Source organism: Hippoglossus stenolepis, chromosome 13 (genome assembly GCF_022539355.2).
Source record: "Hippoglossus stenolepis isolate QCI-W04-F060 chromosome 13, HSTE1.2, whole genome shotgun sequence".
Lineage (NCBI taxonomy): Eukaryota > Metazoa > Chordata > Actinopteri > Pleuronectiformes > Pleuronectidae > Hippoglossus > Hippoglossus stenolepis.
Window position 1 is genome coordinate 22,205,267 of NC_061495.1, and position 16,162 is coordinate 22,221,428.

The following is a 16,162-nucleotide window of genomic DNA, read 5'->3' on the forward strand; positions in this document are numbered from 1 at the left end:
CCTGGTGGCTGGCTGCAATAAAGGTCGTAGACTCCACATCCTCCATGTAAGCAGATGGGATATGGACCAAACTGAAAAATCAAAGGAAGGAAGGAGCAGCAATGATCACAGGTATTGTTACGCCCGACCTTAATTCAACCACCTTCAGGACGACAGCTTCATTTGTACATAAGCATAAATTTGTACTGAACACTTCGATGCTCTCCAGAGGATAAACCCTTCAGTTTTAAACATTCAAATAGTTTTTGCTGTAGCGCCACCATGAGGACAAAATGTCAAACTTGCAGACAAATACGTCAAATGTTAATAATAATGACAATACTATTACTACCACTACTACTAATAGTAATAACAGTAATAATAACAACAACAATCATAACAACAACGATCATAATAATAATTTAAATAATGTAAATAATAATAATAATAATAATAATAATGATTAATAAGAAGAAGAAGAAGAAGAAGAAGAAGAAGAAGAAGAAGAAGAAGAAGAAGAAGAAGAAGAGAAGAAGAAGAAGAAGAAGAATTTGACAGTAATTTATAGATATTAAAGGGAGAGAGAGAGAGAGAGAGAGAGAGAGAGAGAGAGAGAGAGGGAGGATGCAGGGGAACAGAGGGAGGGAGAGACTCAGGGAGAGAGAGAGAGAGAGAGAGAGAGAGAGAGAGAGAGAGAGAGGGAGGTACGGGGGGAGCAGAGGGAGGGAGAGACTCAGGGAGAGAGAGAGAGAGAGAGAGAGAGAGAGAGAGAGAGAGAGAGAGAGGGAGGGGAGGTACGGGGGGAGGAGAGGGAGGGAGATACTCAGGGAGAGAGAGAGAGAGAGAGGGAGGGGAGGTACGGGGGAGGAGAGGGAGGGAGAGAGGCTGGACCGGGAACAATAGAGAGAGACGAAGCCAGCAGTGAACCAGCAAACAACCGAGAGAGAGCGAGAGAGAGAGAGAGAGAGAGAGAGAGAAAGAAAGAGGGGATGGATGGAGGGAGAGAGAGGGAGGTGAAGTGAGAACATGTGAGGACTCAGAGACGACAGGGATTCTTCTCCTCCTTTTATTTTCTGTCCGCTCCTTTGTCGCTGGATTGTATTGATTCCGGTATGAACCCTGCAGAAGCGGCCGAGGAGGCGCCCAGCGACCCCGACACTGATGCCTTCTACAAACCAGGTAGAACCAGGAGCTGCTGCACAGACACACACAGACACCCACAGACACACACAGACACCCACAGACACACAACAACAGCATCACAACAAGTCTGCTGAATGTCACCGGCAGCACATGAGAGCCGCTGCAGAGGGGCCAGCACAAGATGAGCGTCAAAATCCAGCTGAAAATGACGTGAAATCCTGCTGTGTGTGCTGCTGCAAGAAGGCTTTACGTGTGTGTGTGTGTGTGTGTGTGTGTGTGTGTGTGTGTGTGCGTGTGTGTGTCTGTGTGCGTGTGTGTGTTGCACTGACGGTCTCCACAAAGGAAAGATAAGGAATTAAAGAGGAATCACAGAAGATCAGCTGCAGTAAAGCTCAAGATGTCTGTTCAATATGCTGCTAAAGGACGATTTGTGTCGTCCAGGCATGAATCAGAGGTTTGATAACCATGGTGTTTGTCAGTGTGTGTTTGTGCATGTGTGTGTTTGTGTCTTCTACTGATGCATTCAGAATGAAAAGGACAGATGGTTGTGACTAAACTGATCTAAATGGTCCTGAGGTGAGACAAAGTGTCTGTGCAGTTGTGTGCAGGGTGTGATAATGGATATAGTGTGTGTGTGTGTGTGTGTGTGTGTTTTGGTAACAAGAGTGTGTGTCTGACACTTCTACCAGAGCATAATGGCTCATTCTCAGAGCCTATTGGCCACTGCCTGATGGCGAATTAGTCTCTGGGGCCAATATTTCTGAGCTTCCAGTGTAGACAGCTGATATCCGGGCCAAGACTCTTCTTGTCTTCACTGTTCCCGATTAACGACATGAGATGGGTGAAGGGTGTTGGAGTTGGGGGAAGACATCTACGACCAGATTTTTTCAGCAAGTTTTCAGGTGTCCTTTAGGTCCGGACGTCATTTTGGCTTAAAAGGCCGATAGTTTCAATGTGTTTCGCCTCTTTTGCTCTCCACATGTACTGTTAACCTGCGGACAACCAAAACCTGCTCAAACGTGATTGGTCAAACTAGAAAAGTGGGATGCCAGCACGATGTGGAGTTGAGAAACGACATCTATGACCAGATGTTTTCACAACTAGCGAAACCACACGGCTCTGATTATGGAGATTAAACTGGGGTTTGCAACTAGCATATTGTCTTCATCATTGATTCATTGATTTTGTCCATCTATATCCAAACTGACGTCTTCAAACTGCTGTTTGGTCTGAAAATCAGTCACATGGTAGGAAACAGAAAAGCATTATATGTCTGGAACTTCTACTAGAGCACAATGGCTCAATCTCTGAGCCCATATATTGTCTGATGCCGAATTTGTATCTCGGGTTGATGGCCAATATTTCGGGGCTTCCGGTATAGACAGCTGATATCTGGGGCCCAGATATCAGGGGCCAAGAGTCTGTCTTCCATTTGCCGTACACTGTTTGGAGTCCAATTAGCAACGTGAGATGTGAGAATGGAGTTGGAGTTGAGGGACGACCTCTACGAGCAGATTTTTTACTAGCGAGTTTACAAACCGTTAACATGATGTTTTAGGTCTGAGCGGCATTTTGGCTTGAAATACGACAGCTAATGCATTTCGGTAAACGTTGTCCTACAGATTCTGCACATTCACATGCAGAATCTGTTTGTAGAGATTCTTGGCTCAAAAGCAATACTTGGCTTTGCAACTGGCAAATTCTCGTCATCACTGATTCATTGATTAAGTCGATAAATATTTGACTTGTTGTTTCCAAAGTGACATCATCAAACTGCTGTTTGGTCTGAAATCAGTGACATGATGGGAAACAGATTAGCAGCAGCTCGTCCCTTTAATAGAAGCTGAAATCAGACCATGTTTGTTTTGACAGCTGTTGATACGACTCACCTGCCTATTTAAGTATCCATTAGTCCATTGGCTAAACATTTACTGGCTGATTCTTTGATAAATACAAAAGGATCAATACTTATCTGGCTCCAGCTGCTTTAATGTGAGGATTTGCCGTTTTTTCTTTGTCATGTATCATTGTAAATTGATTGTATTTGACCATTTTGGACCATTGGGTGCACATAATAAGGAATTGCACTTTCCCCCCAAAATGTTCTCCTAACCCTAACCCTAACCCTAACCCTGATTAGGAAAGGTGCCTCGGATCAATGGACAAAATTTTGTCCGAACAAAGGTGGAGGTCTGGGTCCAGATAGTTCAGTTTGTTTTCAGTGTGAAAACACTTTTCTGGATAGTTCGGACCTTCAGGCCAATCACAGAAAGTTGAGACAGTATCAAACGCTAGATGAAGAGGAAGCAGCTGCAGGATTGCTGCAGTCTTCACCTCAGACGATACAATGTTTGAATGATTAGGACGTTAATTTTGCCTGTAGTAAAACTATATTGACATTACAGTGAAAGCTAAAACCTATCTGCCCAACTGACAACATGGTACTGGCAGACACACGCGGTCTATTCACCGATCTTTAGTTTGCCCCATAAATTATAATGTGAAACCAAAACTAACCAGATCAAATGGGAACAATGGAACAAACACACAAGGCCTGGTTCAGACTTTCAGGTGTGAAAACGACTTTAGTGTCTCATCATATCTAAGGGTAATAATGCAGTATAAAACCGTGTGTAATGAAGATTTCATGTGTTGCTGTATTGTGTGTATGTATGTGTTGATACTTGTGGTTAATTGGGTTCAGTGATGGAAATAAGTCTAAAACAGTGATTTAGTGTGACTTTGTGTGAAAGAGAGAGAGATAGAGTGTGTGAAAATGATAATAATAAATGTTTTTTTATCAGTTTAGAAAAGGGGTTACATATACACATGTTAAATAGACTTAACTCTGAGTTTGCAGCAGTGCTGGAGGGGGACACACCCTGAAATCTGCCTTGCCCCCCCGAGTGTAATTCAGTCCCATAACTTTATTATGAACAATCCAAGCCAAGGCAGTTTATTAAATCAAACACACACTTAACACTCTCTCTGTGAGACGCTGTGTGTGTTGTCTGCAGTAACACACAGCTCCATGTGTGATCGTCTCCTCTGCCTCTCTCCCATGATATTACATGACTGTCAGCTGGAACATTTCCAGCAGGTGGACGTGGAAATCCTCCGTTTGACTCATCATGAGTCACGGGGCCGAAAAATACAATCTGATTCATAGAAATCTGGTCAGAGGTTAAACAAATGTACGAGTGAAGTGGAGACGCAGAGAGAATTGAAGTTAGAGGTTATCAAGCTGGACTCACATTAAACATTATGTTTTCATGTATGTGTTTAGTACTTAAATGCATCGTTGTAAGTCCCAAAGGCTCAGAGCTGGTTAGAGTTGTTCAGATTGATGGTTGAATGTTTACACCGGCCAAGGAGGCTATGTTTTCGTCTGCGTTTGTTTGTTTGATAGCAGGATTACGCAAAAACTACTGGATCGATAACCACAAAATTTGGTGGAAGGGTGTGATATGGATCAGGGAAGAAGTCATTAATTGATTTCGAAAAAAAATAATACAGAGTTAAAAATTAAGGGACTGTTGGGCCATGGTGGAGGTATGTGTCTGGACTGAGTGCCGTTCAGTTTAAAGTAGGGAAATGAGCCATCACTTTCTTTTTCACAGTGTGTGTTTTCTTGTTGTCTGCAGTGCTGAAAATTAGCTGGAGGGTTCATTATTGCGTTTTATGTCATATCTAATGAAAGATACTCCGCACCTGCTGTGTAATGTAAAACTCAGATGTCCAACAGTTTATTCTCCTATGCAAATTGGAAAAACTACAACTGCGTGTTTGATTCTGTATGGAGATGATTAGGCCTCGCAGCATGGACTGCAGCGCAGAGTGTGATGCTTTGAATTTAATCTTCGTGTTAGTTTTGTTTGCTTCATATTTTTCTGTGAGTAGGAGGAGGAATGAGCCACACACACAAGTGAAATTTAATTATTTTTGTCGACATAAAAAACAAACTTAGAGCATTAAAATGCACGACTGTGTGTGAACAGCTGAACGACTCTTTGACTTGAGTACAGAGGAAATTGGAGCTGACTCATTCCCACCTCCTCATTTCATTTTCAGTAGTGATACCGATCTGTTAATGAGCAAATCATAAATCACGTTGCATGTTTCTGACATTATCTCATAAAATGAAGTCGACCTTACTCTTCTTCTCTTACTAACTATGTGTAACATCTCCTCCGTCTGTCCAGGAAGCTGTCAGGCTGTGGAGTGAGATAAGAAACATATGCTTGTGCAGCACAACTTTTATCATCTGGTATCATTTCATTTTCCTTGTAAACTTTATCATGCATGTTGCTTCTGCAAGCGTTTCATCAAATTTGTGGTAGTTTCAGTCCCATCACAGATTCAGCTCCTCAGAAAAAATCCTGTTACACACTTTGCATTCAGTTGCTTTGCTCTTTACTTCCTTTGTGACTAAATTGACTTAATGTTGATACAGTAACAAAACAACAGATGCAAGTCTTTCATTGAATTTGCGGTGACGTCCAAATGCTTGTAGAATTCATGTCAGTAGTTTTTTCTACCACCTTCTTTGATTTTCTGTAAAACACTGATCTTTCCACAGCAGAATTTATATGTCATGTCCTGCCTCCTGCTGCTCTACCCAGACTCCCCCCCTCACCTGAATGTTCCGGACACTTTCCTGTTTTGAACGAGTCGGACCCAGACAATCTCATACATGAATACACCGATTTATTTTTAAAGAAAAGACGAATAAATAGAGCTCAATCGGGATGAATTGATGAATGTAGAGAGAGCAGGAGGAGACAGAGCGTCACTTCAGAAAGTGACGCTCTGTCTGAGCTCTGTTTCTGCACTGAAACCTGATCAATTGGATTATTAAGTCATTCAACACAGCATTTTATCTTTAAACTGTTCAATCTACTGGTCCTAAGAGTAGAAGTTTTAAAGATAAAGATAAGATTTAGGATTTCTCAGCACCACAAACTTGACTTAATTAGACATTATACCCAAATCAGAACTACAGTATATTCAGCTCATCAATCATAATGTGTGCCCCAGCTTTAACAGATGAATGGCTGATTTTAAAACTGTTCTGCACTCAAATTTATTCGACTCGTCTTTCTTCTATTTATTTTGTCAGTTACTTGTGTTTCCTTTCAACACATGCGGCTGAGGCACTTAAAAAAAAAAAGTGAAGTTGATCTATTTGAATGTTGCATCTATAGGAAGTGATTGGAAATAAAATATTAAATGGAAATTCTGCAGCAAGAATCCTTGGATTAAAAAAGGAGCAACAGAAGAGTCATTGACAAAGAGCCGATTGAATGAATAAATGAATAAATGTTCAACAGTTCAAGTGCTCATCATGTGCCGGGCTTGAGTCTGAAAGCACACACTCAAACGCACAACCCCTGCAGGAAAGTGCAGGCGGCACAGCAGCTCAATGTTATGCTAATCATCCCGTTTATAAATAGGATCCCAAATTATCAGAAGGGGAAACAGGAAGTGACACGCACGCATTCATACCTACACACATGCAATCAGAGGTCGGAGAGTTTGCCAGGCGACTGACGTCAGCTTATAACAGAGGAAGCTTCATTCTGGTCTGAGTTGTGTTGGAAACAGGTGAAGCACAGCAGCTCCTCACCCAGGGCATGCTGGGAGATTAAGGCTACCCTCACACTAAGCGGCCTCATGAACGTGCTAAAAGCAGAATCTTGCTAAACGCTGGTTCACATAAATCTTCTAGATAAAATCCAATTACAAAGACCCGACTTCTCCGGTGAAACACAAGGTTAATACATCGTTTTATCCTGTTGGCTTGTTTGGCATTAAAAGCTGCCTGTTCTCGTGGGATTGAATCCCAGCGTGTGCCCTTCATATTCCAGCAGTGAGGAGTGAGGTGGGCTCCCGCTGTCTGCATGAACAGGTAATTAGATTTTATTTCCTCATCTGATGTGAGCCACAAACAACGTCTGTAGCTATGGTGATATGATTTCCCGCTGATTCGGTAAACAATGACCTTTATAATGATAAAGAAGCCGCGTTAATGAGCATCGGTTATGTCTGGTTTTGCCTAATCAGGCCGGTAGCAATGCACATACAGTAACAAGCTGCAGGGCCAGACTGGAGCATCTGTAGTCGACCCCACGGTACAGTGTGGGAGTTTGTGCTGTCTGACACATGAGTTGACAGGTTTGCACTGTCGTCCAAAAGCAAGAAGGTTTGGGGTTTCAACCATGAACTGTTTATAAAAATTAACGCAGACTCTGGAAACTGAAGTGCCTGAAACCTCTGGTTTCACTCTGGACAAAATGTAAAACCGAGGCTTCAGAATGGAAAGGTTTCCTGTGGGAATGTGAGCATTGCTGGGATTGGCTCCATCGCCCCAACAACCATGAAACGATAACTGTTTTTGAAGCCCATCGGCTAATGTCTGACAACGAACTAGCCTTTGCGGGAAATGGCCAATAATTTGGGGGCTTCTGATGTAGACTGATGTATATCTGGGTCAGTTTCTTTTATCACATCAGTGAAATGTTTCTCTACACAGACTGGGATATTTTTTAGGTTTGGGAATTTTAGGTTTTTGGTCCAGAATGAATAAATGCAGAAAAATTTTAAAAGCTAATAGCAACCAAAACCTGCTCAAACCTGATGGATCAAACTAGAAACCGGAAGGCTTCCAGCCCTAAAACCTTGTCCCTCCACCACAGATTCCTCATATTCACACATAGAATCTGTTTACAGAGATTAGAGACAATGGATGGATTAAAAAATTAATCCTAAACAGTCGTCCTGGATCGCATTGTGAGACAAAAGCTCCCAAAGGCCGACCACCAAACAGGAAATTGACCATCGGTGGACGAGTGTGATAGAGTTGCGTTGTATACGTGTCGCATGTTAATGCATCTGGTTGTAATGGTTATAAAAGTGCTATATAAACACAGTACATTAAAGTGCAACCAGGATTTTAGTCGACCCTCAATAAACTTGCACAATCATTGTTGTCCCGCTGCCTGAAGGCACCTTAAGACCGGTTTCATTTGAAGCATACTAAGTCAGATTTTATTTCACCTTAAGAGGAGATCTTGTTTCACTCTGACGAGACCTCATTTCACCCTGAACACAACCATCATCGGACTCTGAGGATAAAAGTCTGCGAGGGAGACCTCATCTCACCCCGAGGAGAAACTTCCAGTCTGCACCTCATGTCTGCTGGCACAGGTTTCTTTCAATAAAGGAAATAATTACAAGATTTAATTCCTCTGGTTGACATGGCAGATATTGTGTATGTGTGTGTGTGTGGGTGCATGCATGTGTGTGCGAGAATTAGACAGACTCGGCTGGTCTTTGGATAAAAATGGAAAGTGTACAGTATGTGTGTCTGTGTGTGTTTGAGTAGTTTGTGAGCAGAGACATTACACGGATGAATGACCAGTAATCCACACACACACACACACACACACACACACACACACACACACACACACACACACACACACACACACACACACACACACACACACACACACACACACACACACACACACACACACACACACACACTGCTTCCTCCCGTTTTAGAGCCAGATTAACCTGCAATGTAGTCGCTCAAACTCAGGTAGGCAAAGAGGGACAGGCAGAGATTTTGGATGAATTATATTCATGATGTGTGTTGTTTTCTTTAATGTTTCTCATCAGAATCTCAAGCTGCAGTTTGTCGGAGCTGAGGCGTCATTACAATCAATTATCCAGTTTATGTAGAGGGATTAAGGCTAATGATAAAGGCTGTTGTTTAAGTGAATCTTAATGAGATCACACTGTCACTAACACTGCCTGGTCTCATGCTAATCCACCAGTATTACTAGCACTTACACTGAAACCTATGATCGTAAGCTGCCATGAATTTACATTAACATATTATTAGACTTATTTTCAGGAGGCGACTGACTTTGCATGTAGGAGCTTAAATTATGTTTTTTTCAGGGTTTCTTTCCTATAAAGTGCTTTATAGGTGAATGTAAAGGTTCTACAAAATTACAAGCCCAAAGTTTGTGGTAAAGGGAAAAGAGAAAACACTTAAGCCCCTGAAACACATTTACTGGAAGTCATGATGTTGCATAAGGTGCCGATGCAGTTGACATCATTTAAGTCAACGTGGAGCCACAACAATCTTTATGCAAGGTCTTCATCTAAACAGTCTCATATTCTCCAAAACCTGTGAACTTACTTTGGTAATTCAAATCTGGAGAAATTACTTTTTACAGTTCAACACTTTTTACCATCTCTTCTTGGTCTTAATATTTTCTACACTGTTCATTTCCCATGGAGTCGACATTATACCGTCGTGTTATACATGCAGTGCACAGCAGGGGTGTCCCGGCACCATGTTGGAATATCATGTTATTAAAATGTAATTTCCCAAAGCAGCTTTGGTGCAGAGCTAATCCTCCGATTTGTATGATCTGTCAGTTAACTGTTAATGCAGCTGGTGCGTCTTCAACACAGGCTTCATCCAATGTAGTCGCTCTGAGCTGGAATTCAATATTGCTGATTGTCGCATTAGTGTAGTTTTAAAGCTAAGACGACTCTGCTACGCTTTTAAACAGAAATTAATGTTTTAGCTCTGTATCAGAATTTATATTCGTTCATACTAACACACCTGAAAATGTATATTAGAGTGTGGCTTCCTGATGGGTTCCTGCAGACATTTTTGAATGATATTCAAGTTCAGTTTTCATCTACGTTATTTTTGGGAAAACTTTAGGGTCAGTTTGGGTTTGGAGCGTTTTCTGTCTGGCTCGTATTTGTTCGGACAGAAATTAGCGGCCCAAGCCACACTGCATGTCACACACTGGGTATACCAATACTTGTCACATATTGCCACTTGATATTCCTTCTCATTTAGCTCTGTTTTTGGTCTCCACCAACTCCCTTTAAGCCTCCAAATCCACGCACCAGTGTGTACAGAGCCTCTTCAGAGCTTTTTTGATGAAAACAACTGCCGGCTGTGGCCAGAATTATACTTGGAGAGTGAATCAGAACGGTGAAGTTGTGGGTCGCTCAGATAAACAATAAGCTGAAACTCACTAGGAAGTTTTTTAAAGCCGAGAGGAGCTGCAGATTCAGACGATAACTCTCTGTATGCTCATCATGTTGTCATTTGATCCACTGTAGATGATAACAATATTGATTTCATGTCACAAATATTTATTTTATAACAAAGGTAAGTCATTTCCTGCGACAGCTGCACACTGTGGGTTTTATCAAACAGAAGGAAATTGTGTATTTGTTGTTATTCGGCCACATATTTGATGTGTATCGGACTATTTATGGCAGTGGGATGGTTGTATGTGTGTCACCCAATGTAGAGCTGTAGCTCATTAATGTGTTTGTATTTTGGACCTTAATGGAAGTTTTTGTTCCGTTAGTAAAACTGAACAAAATAAAACCAGTGCTCAACTTGTCTTAGTGCAGGGCAGCCTGGCGAGTATGATTTTCATCTTGTGAGTGTGCGTGCATGGAAAAATATGGTGCAGGAACTAGCACAGAGGTCATTTTGAATATTTTTGCAGGTGTTTATTGTCTGTGTGTTTGTCGGTGGACAGATTTTGTCATGCAAGATGCAGTCACGGAGCTTTACAGGTGTGTTTCTGCAATGGAAATGGAGGCCGAGTTTGAAGATGGCACACATCATTTGATCCTATGTCTACTGACCCGTGTGATCCCATCAGTTTGATATACAATAAGAATAACATCCAGTGTCCTGTTCCTTTAAATGAGGCCTCAGTCCTTAGTCATGGTGAGGAAACTCAGAGGGAGGAGCAACACATTCATTATTTAAGAGGGTGTGAGTGTGTGTGTGTGTGTGTGTGTGTGTGTGTGTGTGTGTGTGTGTGTGTGTGTGTGTGTGTGTGTGTGTGTGTGTGTGTGTGTGTGTGTGTACTGTCATCAGGAACAATAAGATGCTGCTGCTGAGGAGAGGCCGGGATTCCCTCCTTCCCTTCATCCATCTCTGTCTTTGTCTTCAACTCACACACCCAGTGCCAGGAACAGTGGCAGATGGGTGTGAAGACTGATGTGTGTGTGTGTGTGTGTGTGTGTGTGTGTGTGTGTGTGTGTGTGTGTGTGTGTGTGTGTGTGTGTGTGTGTGGGGGTGGTTGTTGGGGGACAGAGAGGAACAGAGAGAGAGAGAGAGAGAGAGAGAGGAGAGAAACAGCTTAAGTGGATTATCCCCTATTACCCACCAGGGGACAAGTGAGAGAGAGAGCTAGAGGTAGACTCTGACAGACAGAGAGAGAGAGAGAGAGAAAAAGATTGTTAAATAGATAAATACAAAGAAAGGATTTCCTCTCCTCCTCCTCCTTTTGTCTCCTCCCTCCCTAAAAGCTTTCTAGTCTTGGGACAGCTGCAGCCATATGGTGTGTGTGTTTGTGTGTGTGTGTGTGTGTAATCAGCATCCGTTTTGACTATAATCGATCACAAAGACATTTTACAGACATGTACGTGAGTGTGTGTGTTACTGGCTGCTTAGTGCTGCTAGCTAATAGACCTTGATGTCATTAACTGCTGTGGGCAGGTGTGTGTGTGTGTGTGTGTGTGTGTGTGTGTGTGTGTAAGATAGACAGGAAGCTTTTATCCTGATTGACAGAGCAGCACTGAGCTGTTAAAAGCCACATCTGTTAAAATCTATCTTCAATTCTATAAATATATTTGTACAAATAAATTGAGTCTGTTTTATTTTTATAACAAAAAAATGCCCTCTTTGCCTCAGACACTCAAATCAGAGAAGAAAAACAAAAACTTTGACTGTATTAAGTACATAGCAAATAGAATTAGGTAAATAGTAAAACAATAATAAATCTCCAGTAAAATTAACTGAACAAGAATTAACCCTGAAAGAATGTTTGCCATGTATAAGTTAAAATGTCATGCATTTTCAATCTCAAATCCATATTCCAGGTTTCCATGTTGAACGAAAAGGTTTGCTTGAAACGGTGCAAGGTTCAGGAGAGGAGCCTTTTAACTTTGCAGAACTTATACATTCTCAAAAAACCTTCATAACACACTGAAAGAAACACTGAAAAAAACATCATATGATTCCTTTAAATTACTTTCCCTGTTTGGCTCTTTGTCTCCACCCCACTGCCTCCCCTGTCAAAGATCTCTACAGGGGATGTACAGGCAGCTATTTATAGGCGTATACCCCAATGACAGAGTGGCTGCTGTAGAATTCTTGTGTTTCTCAGTGAGGATTCTGAGGTGTCCTTACTGCCCCACGTTTGAATTTGAAATAACTCTCACAAATTATATAAATATATCAAATAAAGAAACTGCAGCTTTCTCCTGGATCCCTGGAGAGGCTTTATTCTAGCCAATGGTCCAGTCATCCAATCAGAATAGGTTTTTCTGTTCTGCTCCCTGCGGCCCAAGCTCGACCAATCGTAGCTTGAATGTCACGACACATATACACACACACACTTAGCAGGGCTTCCTTTGAGAGGAGCAGTATGTTTGACCGGGAGTAATTACTCACCACCCCTCGTTTAAGTGTGTGTGTGTGTGTGTGTGTGTGTGTGTGTGTGTGTGTGTGTGTGTGTGTGTGTGTGTGTGTGTGTGTGTGTGTGTGTGTGTGTGTGTGTGTGTGTGTGTGTGTGTGTGTGTGTGTGTGTGTGTGTGTGTGTGTGAGAGAGAGCTACGGCTCCCGGCGGCGGGCTGAGCTGTCAGAGAGCAGATAAGCGCCCTGAGGGCGAGTCAGTCAGACCTGTGCTCTCTCTTCATCTGTTATTGATTCCTTTTGTCTTGCTCCTTTTTTAAAAACAGAACCTGCTCTGATTTTTCACTCTTCGTTTTGTTTTGACTGCTGAAGCACTTTTCAGTTAATCGATGGGTTGATGGAGAGAAAATTGACAGATCGGTGCATTGATTAACCATTTCAGTCATTCTAGTTTCTAGTTTCTCTTAGCTTTGCTGCTTTTCTCCGGTTTTTATTGTAACCATCTGGATTCTAGTCCTACATCTGTCGGGCAATAAAAAGCTTCCGTTCAATTGTGATGCTCGTTGGAATTGATTTACGAATTGCTTGTTGCAAACCTGCCATACGTTTCTTTTGAGAAGAAAGAAGACATGGAGATAATAGACTGTAAATAAAGATGCACGAAGCGTCTTCACTTCCTAACCATTATCCAGAAATGAAGCCTAAACATTACAGATACAAACTCTGTCATCTTGAACTTTTGTCGTCATTTGGAGCCAGATTATTCGCAGTAGCAATCGTGGTGTGGAGCCGGGATATCAAGGTCCCACCAATACAAAGGCTCGACCAATCACAAATCAGTTTCAGCGCTCAATCATGACATTTAACCAAATGTTTATCCCATCAAATCAGAGAAAATCCAATAAACGACTTTCATGCCTGGATTTTGCATTTTGGTGTGAGTTGCTTTCATTGAAACTGAATTCTTGGATACGGCCCACATTGCTGTTTTACTTGTGTGACTTTCCAGTGAAAAAAATTGCCATTTGCCATTCACCCATTCACACACACATTTATACAGTGCATATATTAGCAGAACGTTATTTTGGACACGCATGCATCTGGATGCGTCACGGTGCCATGTGACCAACATGTGACCTGTTGGCAGTTTGTCAGTTTGGTTTGCTCTGATATACCTCTCTCTCCTCATGTGCTAACTCCAGGGCTGTTCATTAGTTCACTGCAGTCAGTAATTAGCCTCTATACTCTGTACTACACAGCAGTAAAACACTTTATTGCCCGCCATTGGTAAACAAGGAAACTACTGTGTGTGTGTGTGTGTGTGTGTGTGTGTGTGTGTGTGTGTGTGTGTGTGTGTGTGTGTGTGTGTGTGTGTGTGTGGTAAATGAGGTAAATGAGGTCTAGTAAAAGCATGTGTTCTATGTAAAACGTGATCACTAAAAGTTTGAAGGGATTTCTTTTCCGCCTAGTTTGCGGGTTAATCAGGGCTGAACGTTGGCTCGAAAAAACTGACACTGTTATATAAAGGTAGAAATGTCTTACCTTTATAATATCGGGGTTTTTTACACATTTACATATAAATTAAACGTGTTTTTCCCAACAAGAAATCATACTATAGCCATGTGTGGCACAGATGGACGAGTGGATGCAGAGTCTGGCTCTAAGCAAACTCTCTACATCACATTTTATAGGTGATATGAACACAGTTATGCACAGGAAGCAGACTGTTGTTGTCTAACCTGGATATAGCTGTGAACTCACAGTGGTCAAGATGAAAACCAGACACTGTGACTGCAGTAACATCACCTCAGGAGCAGAGGTTTTCTTATCATGAAGCTCAGTCAGACCGATGAGCTCATTTCTCTACATGTCAGCCTTCACTTTACGGTCAGTTAGAAACTCCCATGTCTCGCTAATCCATTGGATTCAGGGGGAGTCTGAGTTGGTCTGTTTCCAGTTCATCATAATGCTGTTTTTATTAGGGAGGCCATCAATCTCTGACAGGTTCACCAAACCTAACCTGTTCCTCTCAGATGAAGAGGAACATCAGAAATAGAAAAAAATGTCACTCAAATGAATTTACAACAGCCTTGATTACTGTTGACAGCGACTTAAATAGGAAATCATAAAGAAAATGATCCAGTATCAAAATTCACAGTCACGGCACAGCCCTACATCGGTAAGAATATTCGTGAAATTGCTTTGAAAGTTCATAAACGTGCTGCACACAGTTTTGGAAAGGAACAGAAACGGTCGACCGCCACCCGCTCCTCAGGTACGACGCTGGAATGTTGTGGAGGAAGATGTTTCCGACGCTATCTGACCATCTGACCATCTAACAAGATAGTTATTTTTTAGAAGTAACAAATAAAGCAGTAAAATATATAAATATATGTTAAAATGTAGGTTAAAATGTCCTCTATGTCCAGTGTTAAACCCCCCCCCCCGTCTAACATCCGACTAGACAACTTCCAATCTCCACCATAACATGATATTGACCAAAATCCCAGATGAACATTAGAGCTCATACCTCCATCAAAGCCTCCTTTTGAGAAATCAGCAAGAATTTGGAAAAAACGTCCTAAAAACTTCTTGAAATGTTAAAGAAAGTGACAAAACATTCCTGAATCAGACACAAAATAAAATGTTTAGTTCTTCCCTGACCCAGAACCCATCCTTCCCCCGAGTTTCGTAGTAATCGTTTCAGTCGCTTTTGTGTAATCCTGCTAATTAATAGACAAACGGATGCAGATGGAAACATAATCTCCCTGTCTCTGGTTCCAGCTTCAAGCTCGAACTATACATGCTATATGTGATTGTCCGTCAATAAACAGGCACAGACTAGAATTTGATGATGATTTTTTTTAGCTTAAAGTTTCTTTTAATATCAAAACGTGGCTCTGGTCCATAAACACAACAAAGAGTATAAATAATGACAGAACAGACCGATTTTGTGCTGTGGTGTTGAAGTTCATGTTTTCGTCATGTCTGGTCACTGATCTCAGCACGACTCCCACAACTCTGAATCATAACTTTCAAATTAATAAGGAACCGATCAGTGACCTGACTGATTTACAGGTCGATGTTGCTTCCACCGGCTGAACCTGACTCTGTTTGCAAACGTGTCGACTGATGCGTCTTTTTGGGCCTCATGAACATTCCCTGTTTTTTCTTGTTGTCCTCAGTTTAACTTCACTTCATCCTAAAGCTTCCAGCCTCTCGGGCATGTGAAGATTTAGTTTGCTGCGGTTTGGCCTGAGTCTCTGGGTTTGTGTGTGTGAGTGTGTGTGTCGGAAAACACTCCAGTGCAACCACAAGTAGCTCTTTGCAGGAGAGTCGCGCTGCAGTTGGTGCGTTGGTGTGTGCGTGTAAATCCCCGAATTTCATTCATTTTCAAAGTTCTGTTCATAGTTTCCATGCACACAGAATGAATGAAGCAGCTGGGACTGATTGTAAACCCTCCTCCTCCTCTTACTCCCTCTTTCTTTGTCTTTCTTTCTTCAGTTTCTTTGTGCACTCATTTATTTTATTCATCTCCTCCATTTTTTTATCCTCTTCTGT

At 41.8% G+C, this 16,162-nt stretch overlaps 1 protein-coding gene across 3 annotated transcripts in view; it reads left to right on the plus strand.

Annotated features, from left to right (window-relative positions):
* The first annotated feature begins 870 nt into the window (after positions 1 to 870).
* Positions 871 to 16,162, plus strand: part of kalrna (kalirin RhoGEF kinase a) — a 132,749-nt gene continuing 117,457 nt past the window's right edge. For 2 of the 3 annotated variants that reach the window (XM_035174234.2, XM_035174233.2), the window contains exon 1: positions 871 to 1,158. In XM_035174234.2, coding sequence (XP_035030125.2) covers positions 1,092 to 1,158 — 67 coding nt within the window. In that variant the 5' untranslated portion in view covers positions 871 to 1,091. The remainder of the gene's footprint in view (positions 1,159 to 16,162) is intronic. The other variant, XM_035174232.2, reaches the window with a different exon arrangement.